At 37.1% G+C, this 20,266-nt stretch overlaps 6 protein-coding genes across 8 annotated transcripts in view; 3 read left to right on the forward strand and 3 right to left on the reverse strand.

Moving 5' to 3' along the window:
* The window catches only part of LOC9302651 (probable glucan 1,3-alpha-glucosidase), a 14,605-nt gene extending 14,036 nt beyond the window's left edge, over positions 1-569 (forward strand). The window contains exon 7 of the mRNA XM_021024491.1: positions 391-569. The gene's annotated coding sequence lies outside the window, so the exon portion shown is untranslated. The remainder of the gene's footprint in view (positions 1-390) is intronic.
* Positions 570-1,830: 1,261 nt separating this feature from the next.
* LOC9300947 (amino acid permease 4) lies at positions 1,831-4,511 on the forward strand. The gene is made up of 7 exons (XM_021029420.1): positions 1,831-2,237; positions 2,377-2,437; positions 2,527-2,760; positions 2,875-2,968; positions 3,064-3,278; positions 3,355-3,494; positions 3,603-4,511. The coding sequence occupies exons 2-7, from the start codon at positions 2,377-2,379 to the stop codon at positions 4,257-4,259; spliced, it is 1,401 nt and encodes a 466-aa protein (XP_020885079.1). The 5' UTR covers positions 1,831-2,237; the 3' UTR covers positions 4,260-4,511.
* A 1,216-nt stretch (positions 4,512-5,727) lies between these two features.
* LOC9300948 (ultraviolet-B receptor UVR8) lies at positions 5,728-10,064 on the reverse strand. The gene is made up of 12 exons (XM_021029427.1): positions 9,592-10,064; positions 9,199-9,385; positions 8,899-9,045; positions 8,648-8,729; positions 8,103-8,258; positions 7,569-7,742; positions 7,299-7,370; positions 7,009-7,080; positions 6,750-6,868; positions 6,480-6,565; positions 6,340-6,392; positions 5,728-6,123 (listed from the first exon to the last, which is right to left on the reverse strand). The coding sequence occupies exons 1-12, from the start codon at positions 9,683-9,685 to the stop codon at positions 6,043-6,045; spliced, it is 1,323 nt and encodes a 440-aa protein (XP_020885086.1). The 5' UTR covers positions 9,686-10,064; the 3' UTR covers positions 5,728-6,042.
* A 2,408-nt stretch (positions 10,065-12,472) lies between these two features.
* Positions 12,473-14,689, reverse strand: LOC9302652 (serine/threonine-protein phosphatase 7). 3 transcript variants are annotated; one of them, XM_021015481.1, is made up of 6 exons: positions 14,601-14,689; positions 13,829-14,245; positions 13,264-13,758; positions 13,029-13,175; positions 12,838-12,945; positions 12,473-12,748 (listed from the first exon to the last, which is right to left on the reverse strand). In XM_021015481.1, the coding sequence occupies exons 2-6, from the start codon at positions 14,222-14,224 to the stop codon at positions 12,653-12,655; spliced, it is 1,242 nt and encodes a 413-aa protein (XP_020871140.1). In that variant the 5' UTR covers positions 14,225-14,245; positions 14,601-14,689; the 3' UTR covers positions 12,473-12,652. The 3 variants fall into 3 exon arrangements, with proteins under 3 accessions (XP_020871140.1, XP_020871141.1, XP_020871142.1); XM_021015482.1 differs by having other exon boundaries at positions 13,829-14,259; XM_021015483.1 differs by having other exon boundaries at positions 13,829-14,268; positions 14,601-14,683.
* Positions 14,690-14,894: 205 nt separating this feature from the next.
* LOC9302653 (vacuolar protein sorting-associated protein 20 homolog 1) lies at positions 14,895-16,592 on the forward strand. Its single transcript, XM_021026111.1, has 6 exons — positions 14,895-15,153; positions 15,310-15,462; positions 15,573-15,725; positions 15,928-16,011; positions 16,095-16,236; positions 16,335-16,592. The coding sequence occupies exons 1-6, from the start codon at positions 15,052-15,054 to the stop codon at positions 16,358-16,360; spliced, it is 660 nt and encodes a 219-aa protein (XP_020881770.1). The 5' UTR covers positions 14,895-15,051; the 3' UTR covers positions 16,361-16,592.
* A 974-nt stretch (positions 16,593-17,566) lies between these two features.
* On the reverse strand, positions 17,567-20,266 carry LOC9300949 (histidinol dehydrogenase, chloroplastic). Its single transcript, XM_002866535.2, has 12 exons — positions 20,091-20,266; positions 19,836-19,945; positions 19,714-19,766; positions 19,556-19,628; positions 19,357-19,458; positions 19,181-19,282; positions 19,018-19,089; positions 18,848-18,910; positions 18,652-18,753; positions 18,460-18,570; positions 18,161-18,331; positions 17,567-18,075 (listed from the first exon to the last, which is right to left on the reverse strand). The coding sequence occupies exons 1-12, from the start codon at positions 20,164-20,166 to the stop codon at positions 17,701-17,703; spliced, it is 1,410 nt and encodes a 469-aa protein (XP_002866581.1). The 5' UTR covers positions 20,167-20,266; the 3' UTR covers positions 17,567-17,700.

Genomic DNA, 20,266 nt, shown 5'->3' on the forward strand with positions numbered 1-20,266 from the left:
CTCAATACAAGTTTACTCCCAATTGAATGTCTCTACGTTTCTCCTACTTTCTCTCTCTCCACAATGCTCAGCTTAAATAGACAAAGAGAACTTAGGCGCTAGGTTCCTTCTGGATCCTTCCCGTTTAGTCCTCAAGACGCTCCTTTGCAGCTTCCAGGAAGTTGCCTCTCGCATTTGTCTTCTAGCTCCTTTGGGTAGAGCTTATCCAGGGATGCACTTTACCACAACCAGACAAGAAATGCTTTAACCATTCAAACGTTGCTTTAGTGACCAACGCAAACGGCTACTCGAGTCTTGTGGTCCTGCGTCTGACGTGTCTTATTGCATTGCTGGCATTACTTGTTCCTCAAGCTTCTTCATTTCTTGTGTTCTTCTTTACTAATTCTCAACAGTGGCCGATATCTGCTTTTCAGGCGACGAAATATCACACTTTTTAATATATATATTTGAGTTTTAGACTTAAATAGTTGTAAGAGCTAACAGTTTGAAAGTCACTTCGCATTGTTGTTTATCTTCATATAAAGAGTTTAGATTTGATAATTTCAGAATTCGTGGTATCATAATTGATACAATTTTGATAGGGAAAAATAATTCGTTTTATAGTCAGATCGGTCAAATAATCTTTCCTGACATTGCTGCCTAATTATTTTCAAATCCTTTTACTTTTTACCTAATCAACCCATGAAAAATCTAGGATTACACGTTTTAGGAGTCATGAATATCAAAATAGTCGAACAATCTATCAGATTCTGTGGGCTAGATTTTGATTTTTTGGACAACTTATATTGTTTAGTGTTTACTGTTTAAGAAATCTAAGTATGTAAAGTTTGCCTTTATTAGATAATGTTAGATCCGTGTAGGTGAAATAAGATGCCAAAATTCTGTGTAACAAGAGTCACGTAAACTACCTAACTCTTGTAGGTCTAAAGACCATCTTCACTTTAAATTAAAACCTCATGTTTCCCAAACAATATTCCGTTCATGAATCTCGTCTCGAATTAAAACTAAAATATTACACATTTTAGAATGTAGTGGAATATAAGAAAAACACACTCAAAATTAAGAATCTTGGAATTGAAAACGAGATTTTGAATGTGTTCAAAGATACTCTTTAGAAATTATAATGGTAGATAATAGCATTTGCATGACAAATTCGATTCTATTCTCATCATGCATTTTTGCTTTACATTTTGTTCCTTTAAACCAAGAATATTTTGACTCACCTAAAAGAAAAACCAAACATATCTGAAATCTACAATTGACAATTAACTCCTTTTTCTGCTCTTTTTTATTGTCGGAACCTAAACTGATAGAACTAACAAATTTCCGTATACGCATATCTATGATTACAAATTAACTTCTTAAACTGAAATAAAGATATTATGGAAGCAGGTCTTTATAAATTTCAGTTTTATCTTAAACAGAAAACTAATCTTCTATACCAACTCATGATAGTCTAATGATTAAAAATTCATTATGGGGTTAGGGGATTAGAATTTAAATGATTCCAATCAGTGGCGGATCCAGGAAAGTATTTAGTATGGGGCACCATTTATTTTATTTGTTTTTTTCAAAATTATTACATCTATGAAAATATAAATTTTGTAATAAAATATGTAATTAGATGTTTAAGATCTGACTTCTGAGGATATTTGGGATCTTCAAATTCGGATAATGAAATCATATATACACCACTATTAACTTATAGTAGAGCACAAAGTATTCGAAATCTAGATTCAGGTTGTCAATCAAGATGTTTGATCTATTGAGCCATGGCATGATCCTGGCATTAGTGGATGCGAAAAGAATAAAACACTCGAGAAGAAGAGTACACGTAAAATCCCTCACACACAAAGTATGAAAGAAGGTAGGAGAAGAATACTACAAAGTGTGTTAAAAAAAAAAAAAAAAAATCGGCTCAGACTGTCAGATACTCTAATACCCACACCATTCTTTTAAACAATGATATAAATGTAGCCGACTTTTACATATCTGACCTGTATATTTCTTAAATAATTTATCAAAGAAATTAGAAAAAGATTCCTCTCCACTTTTGATGGCTTATAAAAGATGATGACCCAAAGACACTCAATATGCAGCAGCAACTGCTCTCTCACCACCCATCTCATTATTTCTCTTTTGCATTTCTTTCTTTTTTCTGCATAGCATTTCTTTGAGGGCCGGGGTTTAATTTTGTGCATACCTTTGTCTAATTTCTTAGAGCTCAATAAGTGAAGGTACTATTACTACTCTCTCCCTCTTTCAAGTTCTTTTTTTTTTGGTTTATAGAAAACTATAACCGCCATTATCTGTTAGTCCTAACCGTTTTTCAAAACTAGTGAATCCTCATAACTTTGATTTCACTCTAAAAACCAGATGGATGTTCCACGGCCAGCTTTCAAATGTTTCGATGACGATGGCCGGCTTAAACGTTCAGGTAAAATTAAATAAACCCCCTTGTTAGTTACTTTACACCTATGAAATGAATGATTCAAAGAGAAAAACCGCGATTTTCGTTTGCTTCAGGGACAATTTGGACCGCGAGTGCGCATATTATAACCGCTGTGATTGGTTCTGGTGTTCTATCGCTTGCGTGGGCTATAGGTCAACTCGGTTGGATCGCAGGTCCTGCAGTGATGTTCTTGTTCTCTTTTGTCACTTACTACTCTTCGACTCTTCTTAGCGACTGCTACAGAACCGGAGATCCTGTCTCTGGGAAGAGAAACTATACTTACATGGACGCTGTCCGATCAATCCTCGGTATCAACTCTTGATTCTCTGTTTTCCTCTGCATACGCTTTGATTGCTCTGTTTTTAGGTTGTTTTACTCTGTTTCGCCCTGTTTTGTGTTCTGAAATGCTCTGTTTCTGACAGGTGGCTTTAGGTTCAAGATATGTGGGCTGATTCAGTATTTGAATCTCTTTGGTATCACGGTCGGGTACACAATCGCAGCATCTATAAGTATGATGTGAGTCTCTCTTTCTCACAAACTAGTATATTTTGGAACACTATATAATGAGATAAAAGCCTTTAAAATTTGGTTGTATCGGATCGATCTTGCAGGGCGATCAAGAGGTCCAACTGTTTCCATGAGAGCGGAGGGAAAAATCCGTGTCACATGTCGAGCAATCCATACATGATCATGTTTGGTGTAACCGAGATCTTGCTCTCTCAGATCAAAGATTTTGACCAGATATGGTGGCTCTCCATTGTCGCTGCTATCATGTCCTTCACATACTCTGCAATCGGTTTAGCTCTCGGAATCATTCAAGTCGCAGGTAAAAGAGAATTACTTTAAAGATTCTTTGCAATAATCAACAAAGCAGAGTGTTTAACTAACTCTATGTGTTTCAGCCAATGGGGTTGTCAAGGGAAGTCTCACCGGAATTAGCATCGGGGCAGTGACTCAGACCCAGAAGATATGGAGAACCTTTCAAGCACTTGGAGACATTGCCTTTGCTTATTCATACTCTGTTGTTCTTATCGAAATTCAGGTAAAATAAAGAACCTGACCGTTATGTAATAAACGGTTATATCATCTGTTTTCTATAAGAGTTTACAAAATCTCTGACTTTTTTTTTGGGGTGGGGGTTTTTGATTAGGACACTGTAAAATCTCCACCAGCAGAATCAAAAACGATGAAGATCGCCACAAGAATCAGCATCGCCGTTACAACGACATTTTACCTGCTATGTGGTTGTATGGGCTATGCCGCCTTTGGAGATGCAGCACCGGGAAACCTCTTAACCGGTTTTGGTTTCTACAATCCGTTTTGGCTCCTTGACGTGGCTAACGCTGCCATTGTTGTCCACCTCGTAGGAGCTTACCAAGTCTTTGCTCAGCCCATCTTCGCCTTTATTGAAAAACAAGCTGCCGCTAGGTTTCCTGACAGTGACTTGGTCACCAAGGAATACGAAATCCGAATCCCTGGTATTAGGTCACCTTACAAAGTCAACGTTTTCAGAGCAGTTTACCGGAGCGGGTTTGTGGTTTTGACCACTGTGATATCGATGCTTATGCCGTTTTTCAACGACGTCGTGGGGATTTTAGGTGCGTTAGGGTTTTGGCCATTGACGGTTTACTTTCCGGTTGAGATGTATATAAGACAGAGGAAGGTTGAGAGATGGAGTATGAAGTGGGTTTGTCTGCAGATGTTGAGCTGTGGTTGTTTGATGATCACATTGGTTGCCGGAGTTGGCTCCATCGCCGGAGTAATGCTTGACCTTAAGGTTTACAAGCCGTTCAAGACTACTTACTAAAGAAAATCATGATGATGATGAAGAAGAAGGTGTTGGAGGAAAAAACAAAAGATACAAATTTGGTGGCTAATTTTAATATATTTCATTTGGGGAAATGTGAATAATGTTAAAGTTTCTTCGTTTAGTATAATTATTATCTTTCGTAATTTATATTTATCATGTGTTCTCAATCTATAATTGACGTGCTGTTAAGTGAAAAGTTCGTTAACAAATGATATGTTGTTAGCCATATATGGATTTTAATACAATAAATTAATGTGGCTTTGCAAATAACATAGATTTATGTATAAAATGAATTATAGATTAACATAGAGTTATGAAAAAGATGTTTTAAGAAAAAACAACTTGAATATATAATTTGAACAGACGTCTACTATACAGTTTTACAGAAGAAAAAAAAAAATTGTATGTCGGTGCTAGTTAAAAATTATACTTGTTTTTTTCTTTCAAAGTTGCATGTTTTTAAAAGATGTTTTAAAGATTCAAAATCGAAGATTTATTGCTTCTCTTAAAATGCAAATAAAGAATTATTATGGCTATGAGATGATCGTATTCGTATGTATAATAAGTGTATGTGAATAAAAGAAGATTGCGAAATGATCATATATTTGACGGAAATTGAGAAAGAAAAAAAAAAGCAAGAAAATGTTGGGAATGGAAAACTCGTGGATGAGACATCAAGAATCATTAGATAGTTTGAATGGCGACTTGGAACTGAAAAAGGTGATAACATGGAATCGAATCTAAGTGACATCCATTTCGAATAATTAAGGGAAAGAAACCCGACACATAAAGAGAAACACTAAAAGAGCAATTTGGATGGTTTTGCTTAAAAGAGAATCACCCACATCAACTTTACCCAATAGAAAATTTCCACTATACCCCAAAAATATTTGGCAGCTAACTAGGTTGGCTGATGATGAAGAAATCTTTTTTCTTTTTTTTTTTCTTTTTTGACATCGGATGATGAAATATCCATCACTTGGTCCATTAGAATTCTTCATATTCTCTACTCTTCGGATTGAGACTAGAAAATATAGAAATATGAAACATGCATGTAGCATGTTGTGCCCACAGGCTAAAACGTACCCGAAAGTTGTAAACTAAATATATACATTACTCCCGTTCTCGAGTGGTTTCACACTTGGATTAAAAAAATTTAGTACTTGTTAATCTGTTATCACATTTCTTTTTTAGTTTTGATATTGATTGATAAAATAAAATTGATATTTTTTTCCCTTTTACTTCTTATTTTCGACATTCGATCATCAAATCAACTATTACAAAAATCCATCAAATTGCTCATATGTACTCTCATTTTTAAAAATTTGTAGTACCGTCAATGAATTTGATTTTCTCCGTAAATTTTCACATACTCGAAAAGTCAGCGGGTCACTACTCTTATCTTATCATATTTTAATTCACATACGAAAAATACAAAAAAAAAGCAAGACAAAAAGAAAATCTCTTAAAAGTTAAAACATATGTTGTATATTGGTTGAAGAGAAAAACAGAAGCTTTTTAAGAAATGAAAGATATAGAACAAGAAGGCATTATTATGGTGAGGAAAAAAAAGTACATACCCTAAGACTAGAGCCAAGACAAGGAAGCATCACAAGTTACAAACTAACAACAACAACAACAACAACAACAACAAAAATACAATCCCAAACTAGACAGACGTACTCTTACTACAAACCTCAACCCAAAAGAGATCACTGAAACACCTTCGAATCCAATCCAACGGAAGAACCGGAAGAAAAAAAACGGAAGTGTCTCAAGCTCAAATTCGTACACGCTTGACATCAGTTTGTGGAACACTGATATCACCTCCATTACCTTTGTTTGAACCATCGGTTAGGCCCTAACACACAAAACCAAATTCAAAATCACACTCATATACTTTCATCCTTGAAAACAATCCAAGATCTTGACAGCGCAAGGTATCAGGTTTCAGTTCATGAGCAACAATGATTAATCAGTAAAATATGGTTCTAAGCTGATAAAATTGTCCCATTTGCTTTCCTTGTAGTTTAAGTATTGGATAAAGTTTAGTAGAATTAACAAAATATAGGCTTACCGTTTCATCAGGAACAACTGCATATCTCTCTGCAGGGGACACCCAGCTTTTCCCTGGCAACAAGGCAATGGAAAAATTGAATCATTTAATCACTTCTCGTGTCGTTTTCAGAACAGTTTAAAGTGGTATTTTTTAAATACCTGAAGATGGATCGATATTAGAAGATTCTATATGTTGCCCACTTGCTCCATCGACGCTCAGTGCCTCTATAATCTTGGGAAAGTTCCTATAAACACCAAACCAAATATCCATTTCACATTATTAAGATAGGTAGTGAGTGGGATTGAAAAGCAGTGATTTTGGTGGAAACAACGATCTTACTGGCCAATTTTCATATTTCTGTTCATAACACCAAGATATGCAAAGCAGAAAACATAAATTTATGAGAGATTCAAAGATCACATTTTTACCTGTCAACTGACTCTCCAATGCCGAGCTGTCCATTTGTACCTCTACCCCACGCAAACACATTATTTCTTTCAGTAACAGCCAAGGTATGTCTCCATCCACATGAGACTTGAACCACTTTCTGTGAAATTCCACAACGTTATGTGTGCATTGGAAACAACGAATTGAGAATGCAATGATTATTATGATTATATAGCTGGTAAACTAATGTGACGAGTTTTCTCATTAAACTTTTCTAGGGGTCATAGAAAGATAACATACCTGATCATCGGGAAATCGCACTTGCACAGGAGAACACTGATCTAAATTATTGCCGACTCCTACTTGCCCAAACTGCAGGCTAAAAGAGAGAGAATTAGAAGCTTGTTTTATTCCAGATGAGTTACTAAAGTTAACCAATATATGCATTGTTGTTTTCTTAAAATGCCATCTAAGTGCATGCATAAAGCAACTGAATGCAAATAGCAGTGAATGTGTAGATAAACACACGTGTTCTATACATTCCCACGAAATAAAGTCCAGATAAAAACAAAAGGGAAGACATTCTAGACCTTATTCCAACCCCATCCATATAGTTTTCCATCTGAAGTCAATGCCATTGTATGTCTCCAACCTCCCGAAATCTGGGAAAATAACCGAACAGTAAGTCCAAAAGATGTTGAACAGAAGAAGACAACCAACAGAAGTATATACAATGAGGCCATTTTTCTTCAGCAGGCAAAAACTGTTAGAACGTTTTAGAAATAATAGTATTGCTATCCCATCTGTTGGATATTTCAGATGTACAAATATGTATTGGATTTATAGGGCCTAAGTGAAACCTGGGAGATAAAACTGTTGCTCAGTGCTTCCAATTTGTGAGGAATAAGGTGATCCTCCAAGTCTCCATGTCCTAGCTGTCCATATTTGCTCCATCCATAAGTATATAATGCTCCAGAGTAGGAAACTGATATTGTGTGCCGCCATCCACAAGCGACCATTGACATCTTCTCACCCTAAAATTGTAGTTACAACCAGGAAAACGAGAGTCAAGTGAGTCGAAATAAATAGAGACTTAAGGCGAGGGTGCATGATATCAATGATCCATGAACTAAACTTTATTTCATGAACTTTTCAGATTCAGAATACCAAAGGCCTGATCATTTCTAAAAGTTGTATGGTCACTTCCTTGAAACCCATTAACTGAAATTAGACTGCATATATTTCAAACTCCATCAATATATACAGCTAAAGCGGAACAATGCAATGCATGTTGAGCTATCGTCGATTTATTTCATGTATACTGAACTTCAAATGCAAGTTTAAGCAAGTGACAGGTCCTTAAAAAAGTATTGAACAAGAGTCTTCAAGCTTACCCCAGCAGAGGTAACTCTTTCAGGAACCAAGCGGTCATTCCGGTCACCTAATCCCAAATTTCCGTATCTTCCCCAGCCCCATCCATATAGGTCACCATCTTCTGTAACCGCAGCAGTGTGTTCCGCACCAGCAGCAACCATTTTGATTCGTATTCCCTGCACCCATTACAAGTTTAAAGTGTTGATGTAACACTGCCAACATAAACTCACGGTCTCTAATCACTTAATCTATTAATTTACCTAGTCAGAGCAATTATCAATAGATCCTACCTTCTATCTGTGTTTGCAGATAGTATAACACATAGTTGCAGCTATTTTTTAGACAGCCAATTCAGTATTTACCACTCCTACATTCGATAACTTAAATTATGATATCAGATGTGGACCCTTAATTAGTAACAGTCATATGTTTTAAGAAGATCAAGCTGCAGAATTGGACCCAACATTGACCCAATTCTGAAGCATAGTATTTGGTAAGTTGAGGAAACTACAACGAAAAAAGATGTTAGCATTACGCCATTAGAAGAATATTTAGCGACACAAACCTCAAAGGCTTGAATCTTCTGAGGCACTAGAGAATCTTCGGTGTCCCCCAGACCAAGTTGACCATTCTGGTTGCGCCCCCAACTTTATATACAAAGGTTAAAGAGATATGTAAGAAAAAAAAAGAGAAGACGGGCAAAACGTTAAAAAGGCAATGTACACAATAACCAAATCAAAATCCAGTGAAAATCATCAAGATGTAAACTGTAATTAATTGCACATAAGGATAAGAAGAATAACAAAGAGAAAATACCTCTGGACCTCTCCTTCCATAGTGACAGCTAAACAATGACTATCCCCACAAGCAATCTGCTTGATCCGAATACCGTGCAATGCTTTGATTGGTAGGGGAGTAAACAAGTCGCTTGAGTTACCATGGCCTAATCTCCCAAAATCCCCCCTGCAAGAAACACATACATAAGGCTTAAAATGTGGGCAAGAGAGTGTATTAGTTACTGTTTTCTACACAAAAGCTTATAGCAATATCTACAGACTGAAGAACACTTGATTCAGTAAAAAAAAAGTGAAGCAGCAAAGAAGATGAGAAACAAACCATCCCCAACTGTAGACCTCCATGCCAGATTGTGAATAAGCAACAGTGTGATCAGCACCACAGGTAACGGAAACAATTTGGTGGCCATCTAACGCGCTAAGCTGCGTGGGAGAAGGTCGATCCTCTGCATCTCCATGACCTAACTGTCCATCCTCTCCTCGACCCCAAGAACAAACAATGTCACCAGCTACAAAATCAAACCAAAATGTTCAAAATCAAAACATCGAACAATCTCTTAGCCACTAGTAGACGACGAAAGACACTAGAGTAAGGGAAACTCGATTAAAGGTCAGATCAAGAGAACTCGTAGCCGATTTCACAATCCCGGTGACCATTTGTGTCCGTAATAGAAAAAAAAACAACGAAGAAGAAGAGATAGAGAGAGAGACGTACAGAGAAGAGCGACGGAGTGGCTAGCACCAGCGGAGATGATAAGAACCGTACGAGGAGGAGCTGTAACTTCATCGGCAGCCATCTCCTCCGCCATGGATCACAGTAGCAGTAGCAGTTCTCACAAGATATTTTTTTGGTTTCGGAGAGAATCAATTTGAAAAAATATGAAATTTCTATTTTTTGATAAATTGGGAAATTTGCAGCTTCTCTTTCACTATCCGTAATCTCGAGGGTTGAACAAGGAAAGAGAGAAAGCGGTAGATGGTAATAAAGGCGCGATGGAGATTTGCACATGTCATATATCTGCTTTTTGACTTTTTTACATTTCCTGTTTTTTTTTTTTTTTTAACCGTACAGTAAATCTTTTTTGTCCTACAGGCTTTAATTGCATATAGGTCCCTCTTCACTCACATAATAAATCCAAATACGGACCTCACCGGTAAAGTTTTACATACTTTAATAATTGACCGTTTCATTTACACCTCTTCGCATTAAGGTACTTTTATTTTATTTTTATTCATTTACTGTTTTATTTTAAATTTTACGTTATATTTTACAGAAGTGGGGTAATAAGTAGATTTGGCTAGTAAATATAAAATGATCGAATGTTTAATTGTCACTGAGAGTATTATTCTGCATTAAGTGAATCGTATGCATTTGAAATGTCTATTTTTAAAGAGTGTATGAATCATTCATTAAACGGTTTCCTTATTACCTACGTTTTACATGCAAGGATCGTAACTTGTGTAGTTGTGTTTATGTGTTTTACTCATTCACACGTGTAAGGCGCATATATCATAAGATCCTAATCATATGTTTAAGTCATGCACACGTGTGAAAGTATACAAACTAGTCAACATTTTCGTGAGTTTCATAGTCCAAAATGACATATCCAATTTGTCCTTTCGTTATAAATATTCAGTTCAGCTATTTTAGATTTCCGAAGAGGTCAAAGTAAACCTTGATTACAATTGTATATATATATATACGTCTTTTTTTTTTTATTATCATATGAAGATTTCCCTCTTGGTACATGTTATTGTATTCAATTATTCAAAATGCATGGTTCTACGAACATACTGACAAATATTGAAATATATATATATATATTCAATAGTTACAAACTGAAACATCCGGTTCAAAAGATTATACTATCCAGCGAAATATTCAGATCAAATTAAATACATGGTCACATATAGATTCAAAATATATAAATATAAAATACCTAAATATTCAAATTAAGATATATCAATTTACGATCTAAAACATCCTTTTAACAAAAAAAAAAAGATCTAAAACATCCAATTAACTAATTCAAAATATAGATTTTTGGGAAAACGGCCAAAGAAATCACATACGGATACTAGATTTGTAATCGAATACCTTAATCCCATGATCTTAAATATGGATAAAGATAACATCGATGAATTTCTTGTTTCATCCGATCTGGACCGAATATATCACCTCGCTCGACGTCAAATTTATGTGAAGTGAAACTAAAAGGTTTAGATTGAAATAAAACCAACATTATATGCTTGTCAGTGAGAGAAGTTGTGACATCTATTATAGTAAGAAAATTAAATGAATGAAGATATTTTTGCATTGCCTGATACATGCATTATATGTATTGTCCAATTTTGGCATTAAAGTCAACGAGACAAAACTCTAGATCAAGATGGTCTCTAATGTTGACATTTGTTGCGACCTCTTTCAAATGGGTTCGTCTCATCATCCATCACACATATTTGTCGCATTATCTTTTATAATCTTGTCAAATAAACATCATTACTAACGATTTGTGGACAAATGTAAATTATATGAAAAAATCATTGAAAGTACTATCTACAATTCAAGGCACATGACTTAAACAGTTGGAAAATTTTTATTAGGGAGACAAGATAAGACACCAATAATAATTTAGGCTTGACATGAAGTGCTAAACAATTACTGTTTAGAGACATTTATGCACATGAAAATAGAAAAGAAAAAACATTGTGGTGAGTACATGTCGATGAACAAATTACACAACAGTAGAAACCAACACCCACCCACCCACATGGATTCCGATATAAGGGTCAAGTTTGGCGATAACATACATTTCACGGTTTGCAAAAATGTTGTAACCATATCGGTGAAGAAATGGGGGAAAGATCATGTGAAAATTTAGATGAGTAACAAACTATTTAGCTGAAAGGACAGTTAACTTTAAGCTTTATTACTTGAGATGCCCCGTGACAGACAAGGAATGACCTTGGAGATGCTTGAGTAGCTTTAATGTGTTGAGTTTGTGCCATTTGAGAATGAAGATGCTTCACGGCTCCTGTCGGATTCGTTCTCTCTTTCGAGAAAGAAAAGACCATTATTAGTTTAGCCCACTCAAGAGAAAAACCCGAAAACAATTGCAATAAATGCTTCAAAGTGCAATAAGGAACCATAAGATAGTTAGCATCAACCTCCACTTCATACTGTCTTTCACAAGAAGACATACATTCATCTGAACAAATTGCTACCAAATTCGGCATTTAATAAGCTGTCTTGTTACTTAGAATTTAATAACCACAGAAATTTGTCTTGGATAAGATTCTAGAAATGTGTCAAAATCCCAAGGAAAACTATAATGCCGACAGACACATAACTTGACCCACAAACTTCCATTGGACTAATCTACTACTCGATTTAGCAGCAATTCTATACAAAGAACGTTCCGGCGAGTATCGACACCAGCGTCGATCTTCAAGGAGACTAGGTTTTCTGTAATTTTCTTAAACCGGCTTAGAGAACAGAGAAGGCTTTTAGTGGTTAAAAGGGGCGGTTTACTTCGGTTTTGTATTGATTTTTCGGTTTAAACAAAAAGTGGTAGAACCAAGAAACTAAGAACTAATTGAGACTGAAGATGGTTTCGTATTTCTTCATCTTTTCCATCCATAAATAAATGTTAATTCTACAAATGGTTTTCTTCATCCTTTTTCTTTACATTTGGTTTCATTTTCATTTTGTAAATAATGAACTGTAAAAACACTTCACTTCAAGCTTTCTCCTTTTCAGCTATTTCCAAGATCGGTCAGCGATTTGGTTGTTCGTCATTGGTGTCCAGTGCCGACTTATCCATCTCATCATCAGAATCAATCACATTTTCAAAGTCATAATACGGATGCGCCTGCACATTAAAAAGCCGAATGTCGATATGTTTGTATCGAAAACGTAAAACCACTCATTGGTTCATTATAAGCATAGTGAGTTAGTTACCTTTGGTCGCGGTTTAACAGCCTCGAAACTATGAAATTGAGGATCGGAGAAATCAGGCGCCTGCAAAATAATATATGCTCCTTTGTTTTTGTACCTCTCTTCTGTTGCCTACACGGCAACACCACACACAAAAATTATTTTTAACGCATATCTTTAGAAAATACATTTAACAAATGCGTAAAATTACATACTTGGAATTGTGGATAGTCTGGTGCACTGAAAATAGTGATAAGCTTTCCGGATTCGACATTGTGGTCTATTGTATATCCTTTGTCCATCCCACCAAGACCAGTTCTCTTCTCTCTAGCATCTGGACCTTCATGTGATCTGATGATCAACTGCACCAACAAAAATAATATATTTGATCCAATCATCCGAATCAGTATTTGGGAATCAAACAAGCATCAATATCTACTTTGGTGTCACCTTTAGTTCATATTTCTTCAAAAAATCCTCTGTACAATCGGGACCCCAGAGAAGACCAATGCCTCTCTGTTCATTTGGTGAAAGGCCCGGAGTCATTGAAGGATCAGACCATAAAACGTCCCCGGGAATCAAGTTTGAACCTTCCCAAGGAGGATCAAGAACTGATCTTCGAGCTTGCATCAACTCATCTAAGGTACCGAGTTTCAACGAGCTCGGCTCAGGTTCCAGAAGAACTACCCGACGGTTCTTTTTCCCCCTTGTTGTTCTCTTAGGCAAGACTGGGCTGCGGAAAAGCCCTCCATGTGCTGTATAAACACGTCCAGAAATTATGGAAGCCAAAGGAAGACCTTCAAAGCAACCCAAGCATTTGCGGTAAACATGTTTTCCCTTGTCTCCGTATTTTGTGAGCACCTCCTTTTCAAAACCATACATAGATGTACAATACTTTGATTCATGATTACCACGGAGTAGGTAGACTCTGTCCGGCATCAGAACCTAAACAACCAAAAAGAATAAGAAAAACTAAGACTTGAGACAATAGCAAAACAGCTAGTAAAGAGTTTACCTTCCAGGACAAGAGAACAAGGAAGGTCTCGAGTCCCCAAGCACCACGATCCACATAGTCGCCGTTGAATACATAAAACCGGTTTTGACAAGGAAAGCCAGTATCTTTCAATAGGAAGAGAAGGTCATGGAGCTGACCATGAATGTCACCAACCACAACAACGTTGGACTCAGAATCAAGGCCATCGATATGAACGCAGTTGCGCTCTTTGTGGAGGATTTTGGAAGCGGTGAGGACGAGGGAATCAAAGACGCTGACTGGCAAAAGTGAAGGTAACTGGGAAGGAGGTAGATTCCATGAAGACCATTGGAAAGACGACATAAGCCCATGTACCCACTCGTTGGTGAGACCTCCCCCATCTGGCCATGTAATGGGAGATGGTGGAACAGATTCCATTGGAACTAAATGAAGCTAAAACTGTAAAACACAACCTATAAGGACTGGTAAAGCAAGTCTTTAATACTAATATATAACCAATTCAAAACCAATATGATGAAACCAGAGAAACAAGTAGAAGGAGAGTGACCAAAATATCCACTTTTAAGCGATCAAAGACAGCAGAAGATAGCTCGCTAGGATATAAAAATCGAATCAAAGCAGCATATACATGTTAATCTTTCAATCAATACGAATATAAATCGAATCTATTCATGTTTAAACTCAAGAGAAGAGCAAAACGTACAAAATCGAATCATGCCAAGTAGAAGTTATAACACCTAAAATCGAAATACCAAACACAACAAAGAACGATTGGGAAGAGAGTGAGACTCACCGGGTTTACAAATCCAAAGCTTCGATCTTGGACCTAGCCAGCTACTTTGCTTTCCGTCGTCGAGAACGAGATTTAGGATCTGTCTGGCATTAGATTCATATGCGCAAACGACGACGTTTTGAACCAGCCAAAGGATTCAAACTCATGATCCCAAACCGGCCGGTCCGACCGATTTATAAAACGAACAAACCTAACCGCGCTTTGCAAGAATTACGGTTCGGTTTTTGATTGATGAACGAGTTAGATTTTCTCGGTCCGGTTCGTGTTTTCCTCTCGAGATATGTATGCATACTGTTGATCCAACTGAAAAGGGAAAAAATTTGGGACTTGGTTTGAAATTGACGACCAACATCTTTCGGAAATCTAGAAACTTGATCGATTTGGTCTCGATCTTGCTATTTCTGCTCGTCGGAATTGTTTGATTTTTGGAGTCGATAAAAGTGAAGAAAAGATGGGAAATTTGTTCGTGAAGAAACCACAGATCACGGAGGTTGATCGAGCGATTCTCTCTCTCAAAACCCAAAGACGCAAGCTTAGTCAATATCAGCAAAAGGTCTTTCTTTTTTGGAATCTGAGATCAAAATATCCTAATTGGTCGATTGTTGTTCAATGGATGGTTTTGATTTGTTTTTAATGTTTCTTTTGATTGTTTGTTGGTACTGATGGCTCATCTCTTTGTTACCCATCTTCTCAAATTTTGCTAATTTAGCTTGAGAAAGTAATTGAAGCCGAAAAGCAAGCTGCAAGAGACTTAATCCGCGAGAAGCGAAAGGACAGAGCTTTGTTAGCATTGAGGAAGAAACGAACCCAAGAAGAGTTATTGAAGCAAGTTGATCAGTGGGTCATCAATGTTGAACAACAAGTAAATCTTTCTCCTTTTGTGTATGTTTTGTATTCAGCATCATCTCTTTTGATGCATAGTTATGGCTTTTCAACGAGACATATTCTCAAAACTGTCATGTGAACTCTCAGTTAGCAGATATTGAACTTACGAGCAAACAAAAGGCTGTGTTTGAGAGCTTAAAGCAGGGTAATAGTGCTATTAAGGCCATTCAAAGCGAGTTGGACCTTGATGATGTTCAAAAACTTATGGATGATACTGCTGATGCTAAAGCTTATCAAGATGTGAGTCTAAATACTTTTGGGTTTCTGATCATTTTTTTTTCATTATTACAAGTTATCCGCTTTGTCAGAATGTAAATATCTTCATAGTTGATCACTGCTTTGCGTGGCACATTTTGTTCTGAGCTCGTCTAGATTGAATCTTCTATAATCTTTTAGTCGAGCTTCTGTGTTTGATGACTCTATTTACATTTCCGAATGTCAGGAGCTGAATGCTATTCTGGGAGAGAAGCTATCAGCAGAGGATGAAGAAGATGTATTAGCAGAATTTGACAACCTAGAAAGTCAGGTATGGGTCTACAAAAACCAAAATTGTGTATTATTATCTTTACTAGATAAAGAGACTCATGGTGATGTATGTTTTGCTTAAAGCTTATTGTTGATGAGATGCCTCAAGTGCCTACGAAGGAGTCCGAAGAATCTGACAAGCTGGATCTTCCGGATGTGCCAACAAAAACTCCTGTCGCTTCCAATGCAGAAATCACACCAGCTGAATCCGCCACAAAAACAAAAGGTTTTTCCTTTCATCTTCTTCTTCTTTTTCTCCTTGTTAGACTTGCAAGAACTAAACCCAAGACATGTTTTGTTTGGTCTGGTACTTTCCCGCTGCAGTTCTCGAAGAACCTTTGCCGGCTTGAGCTAGAAGAAACTGATCAACAAGACGATTTCATCATTCTTTTAGCACTTTTTTTTTTCTTTATTGCTCTTGAAGTCTCCTGTATAATCTTGAAGTCACTGTCAGACTTGTATATTTGGAATCCTATTTTGTGTTAGTCAAAAGTCAACACATTCACTAACTTACTCTTTGGCTTAATGATCTTGAGCGTAAATGCTTTTGATTTGCCTAATGAAAAATCCAAATTGTGATTATGATTTCTCATCAATCAATCTAAGGAAACCAAATCTGTTCACACAATACAGAAACAATTTTTTGCCTCTTTTATCTATCTAATAATTAGGGTTTAAACGCCTCTTATTGTGTGAACTGTGAACAAATACTCTGTTTTGTTAAACCCTAATTATTTAGACGGTGAAAACAAAACAGAGTGTATATACAAGAGAAACCCTAGTAATTTTCAAAAGATTACATGTGAGGAAGAATGACGAAGGATCTTCCACCGAAACTGGTAGGGGAGAAGATACTGACGAGGATTCCGATAACATCTTTGAGAGAAGTGCGATGCACTTGCAAATTATGGGACGCTTTATCCAAAGAATGGCTTTGAGGTAAAGCAGCAGCAGCAGTTATCAAGGAGAGTGTTGGTCATGTTCAGTTTCGCGTTGGAGCTGGGAGCTTTTTCATTGACGAGGAGGAGAAAGTTGCTGTGGTTTTTGATGTAGACGGATATGCACCCACCGAGACAGCACATCCCTACCACACAGCTTTTTATCATGGGTGAGGATGGTTACTTCAAGTATGTGAGTCTCGGAGAAGCTCCAAAATGTTGGTTGGCAAGCTGACCGTGTTGGATATATCCGGCCACTTGTGTGCTCTTCTTCTTATCTCCCAAGCTTAATGCAAATCAATCAACCGCGCAAAAGGAAGGAAAAAGAGGATTTTTGATGTTAATAAACAAATGTGGTTGCACCATCGACATGGTTTTAATGTTTCCTTGTAATAATTATTAAGAATTGCAAGAACTAAAACTCAAGACATGTCTTGTTTGGTCTGTTAAATTTCCCGCTGCAGTTCTTGAAGAATTTGATCAACAAGACGATATTATCATTCATTCCTTTAGCAGATTTTTTCTTTGTTGCTCTTTGAAGTTTTCTGTGTAAACCGTTTGTAAAGAACAAGATATATTTGGAATCCCATTGTGTGCTTCGTCAAAGGTTCAATGATATCCAAATAATGAAAAACCAGATGGTAATAACAGTTTTCCAACATCTCTTATTTTATTATTATCCAATCTCAGGAAACCAAATATGTTCATACAATACAAAAAGAATTTTTGCTTCTTTTGCCTGAATCTGAATCTCAATTTGTTTGGGCAAGCTGTTTAGCTTCGATATCCTTGAGTCTGAGAGTGACAGCTCTCTTGTGTGCATCTAAACCTTCGATTTCAGCCATTGTCGCCACATAAGGACCAAGGTTTCTCAGACCTTCCTCTGTCAAAGATTGTACAGTCATGAACTTCAGGAAAGAGTCGAGAGAGACGCCACTGTACATTCTTGCATATCCATATGTTGGAAGAACGTGGTTTGTCCCGCTCGCATAATCCCCGACACTCTCTGGAGTCCATGGCCCTATGAAAACCGAGCCCGCGTTCTCAATCAGTCCTTCCCATTTCTCAGCGTCTTTGACATTGATGATCAAATGTTCTGGTGCATACAGATTTGAGAAAGATATTGCCTGGAGAATTGAAGATCATACAGTGATGTTACAGATGTTGTTTTGAGATAGTAACAGTAAGGGTGCATCTTAATGAGAGGGGTACCTCAATCATATCTCGAGCAAACACTGTGAAACTGTGACTTAGTGCTTTTGAAGCAAACTCTCCTCTAGGAAGGCTTTTGCACTGCTTGGCAATTTCTTCTTCGATGGCGTTGAGATCTACACCATCGCCTACAACAACAAGAACAACTTGACTATCTGGACCATGCTCAGCCTGCAGAGAAACCAAAAAAAGAAATGTACAAGTTAGCCGCTTTCTGTAGGTCTGATGAAAACAATAAGGCAGACACAAACTCATCCGGATATGTTATGTTGAAAATTGCAACATTTTCATGGAAATACCTGAGAAAGTAAGTCTGCTGCAATGTAAACTGGACTAGCATGTTCATCAGCAATAACTAGGACTTCTGAAGGACCAGCAGGCATATCAATTGAGACCATTGCCTCGCTGTTCTGCAGTAAGAGGAAAAAAAAAGGTTAAAGAGTAGTCTAAACAAGTTGAGACCATAAGTAACTGAGGAACGATATCTGTACTTGAAGAATCATCTTAGCAGCTGTAACATACTGGTTCCCAGGACCAAAAATCTTCTCAACCTTTGGACAAGAATCTGTCCCCCAGGCCATGGCAGCTATAGCCTGCAAATCAAAATCGAAATGACTACAATCATAGAGAGAAAAAAATAATCACCAGCATGAAAACATAAGCGGAAAAAAACTAACACAATCACACCTGCGCTCCACCAGCTTTGAGTATGTGAGTTACACCAGCTCTCTTGGCACAATACAGAACCTCCTGAAACAAGATAAAAAAAAAACTCATGAGCTCAGCAGCAAGATAGATAAAAAATGTGAGTACTCATGAATAATATTCCCAGGAAAAAAAGACAGCTCGGGTACTACCTTACATATGCTTCCATCCTTACTTGGTGGAGTTGCAAGAACAACTGTTTTACATCCAGCAATTTGAGCAGGCTGAGAGAGAAGTATAAGGTAAGGAAAAAGAAGAACAGATAATTACAGAATTACAAGAACAATGAACAAGTATAAAAACATGAGAGCTTACAATTGCAAGCATCAAAGCAGTTGATGGCAAAACAGCTGTTCCACCAGGCACATAAAGACCTACAGAGCCAATAGATCTAGACACCCTTTTACATCTGACACCCTAACAAAGAGTTCACAACCAAAGATTAGTGTGAAGAAGACTTAAGAACGTAATGGGTAAATGAATAGACTTACTTTCATATTCTCAACGCTTTTCTCAGTTGACTTTTGGGCCAAGTGAAATGCATATATGTTGTCATACGCAACATCAAACGCTTCTTTCACATTGGAATCGAGCTGAACACAAAAAGCATTGATACAGAGAAAGGAAATGAATTTAACATACAAATGAAAGAGCATTCAAAACATTTATATAAAAAAGTTAATCAACTACCTCAGGAACAGAAAGCTCAGACATATCTTCCACAACTTTGTTCAGTTGGACTTTGTCGAATCTTTCAGTGTATCTGAAACAAAAAAAGAATCCTCATTTCCATCTCTTTTGGGGAAATAAGAAGAGTGAAAATGAAAGACAGAGAATGAGTCACTGACTCTTTGATAGCAGTATCCCCATTGCTACGAACAGCGTCGATAATCGGGTTCACCTGACAGTAAATTAATAAGAGAAGGGGAAAGTTGTCAACGAAGAAGAAGACGAAGAGTTTGGAAGTTACAGTGGCGAAAATAGAAGAGAAGTCAATGCGAGGGCGTGACTTCAAACTATCAACTTGGGAAGAAGTAAGTTCAGATAATCGGTAAGACTTCATCGAGCAACAAACGTATCCTGTAAACACGCAATTGGAGAACAAATTCGTTTATCAGAGCTTGCTTAATTAAACCAAAAATCTCGGTAAAAATTGAAACTTGTGATCGAATTCCAAGTCAATTAGCTGAAAACCCCCGAGAAAGAGCAAAACAGAGAGAGTGACCTTTGTGAGGAGCGTGAGTTGAAATCGAGATACGTGGGGACGAGAGAAGCGAAAGACGAGACAGATTGATGGACATTTGGATTCACCGGCTTCCTTCAAATTAGGCTAGGACAGTGTTCGTTTGAGTTTCAGTGTCGCCGGCGACACACAACAAAAGCTTCCCTTTTACCAAAATA

Source organism: Arabidopsis lyrata (assembly GCF_000004255.2).
Source record: "Arabidopsis lyrata subsp. lyrata unplaced genomic scaffold ARALYscaffold_8, whole genome shotgun sequence".
Classification (NCBI taxonomy): Eukaryota; Viridiplantae; Streptophyta; class Magnoliopsida; order Brassicales; family Brassicaceae; genus Arabidopsis; species Arabidopsis lyrata.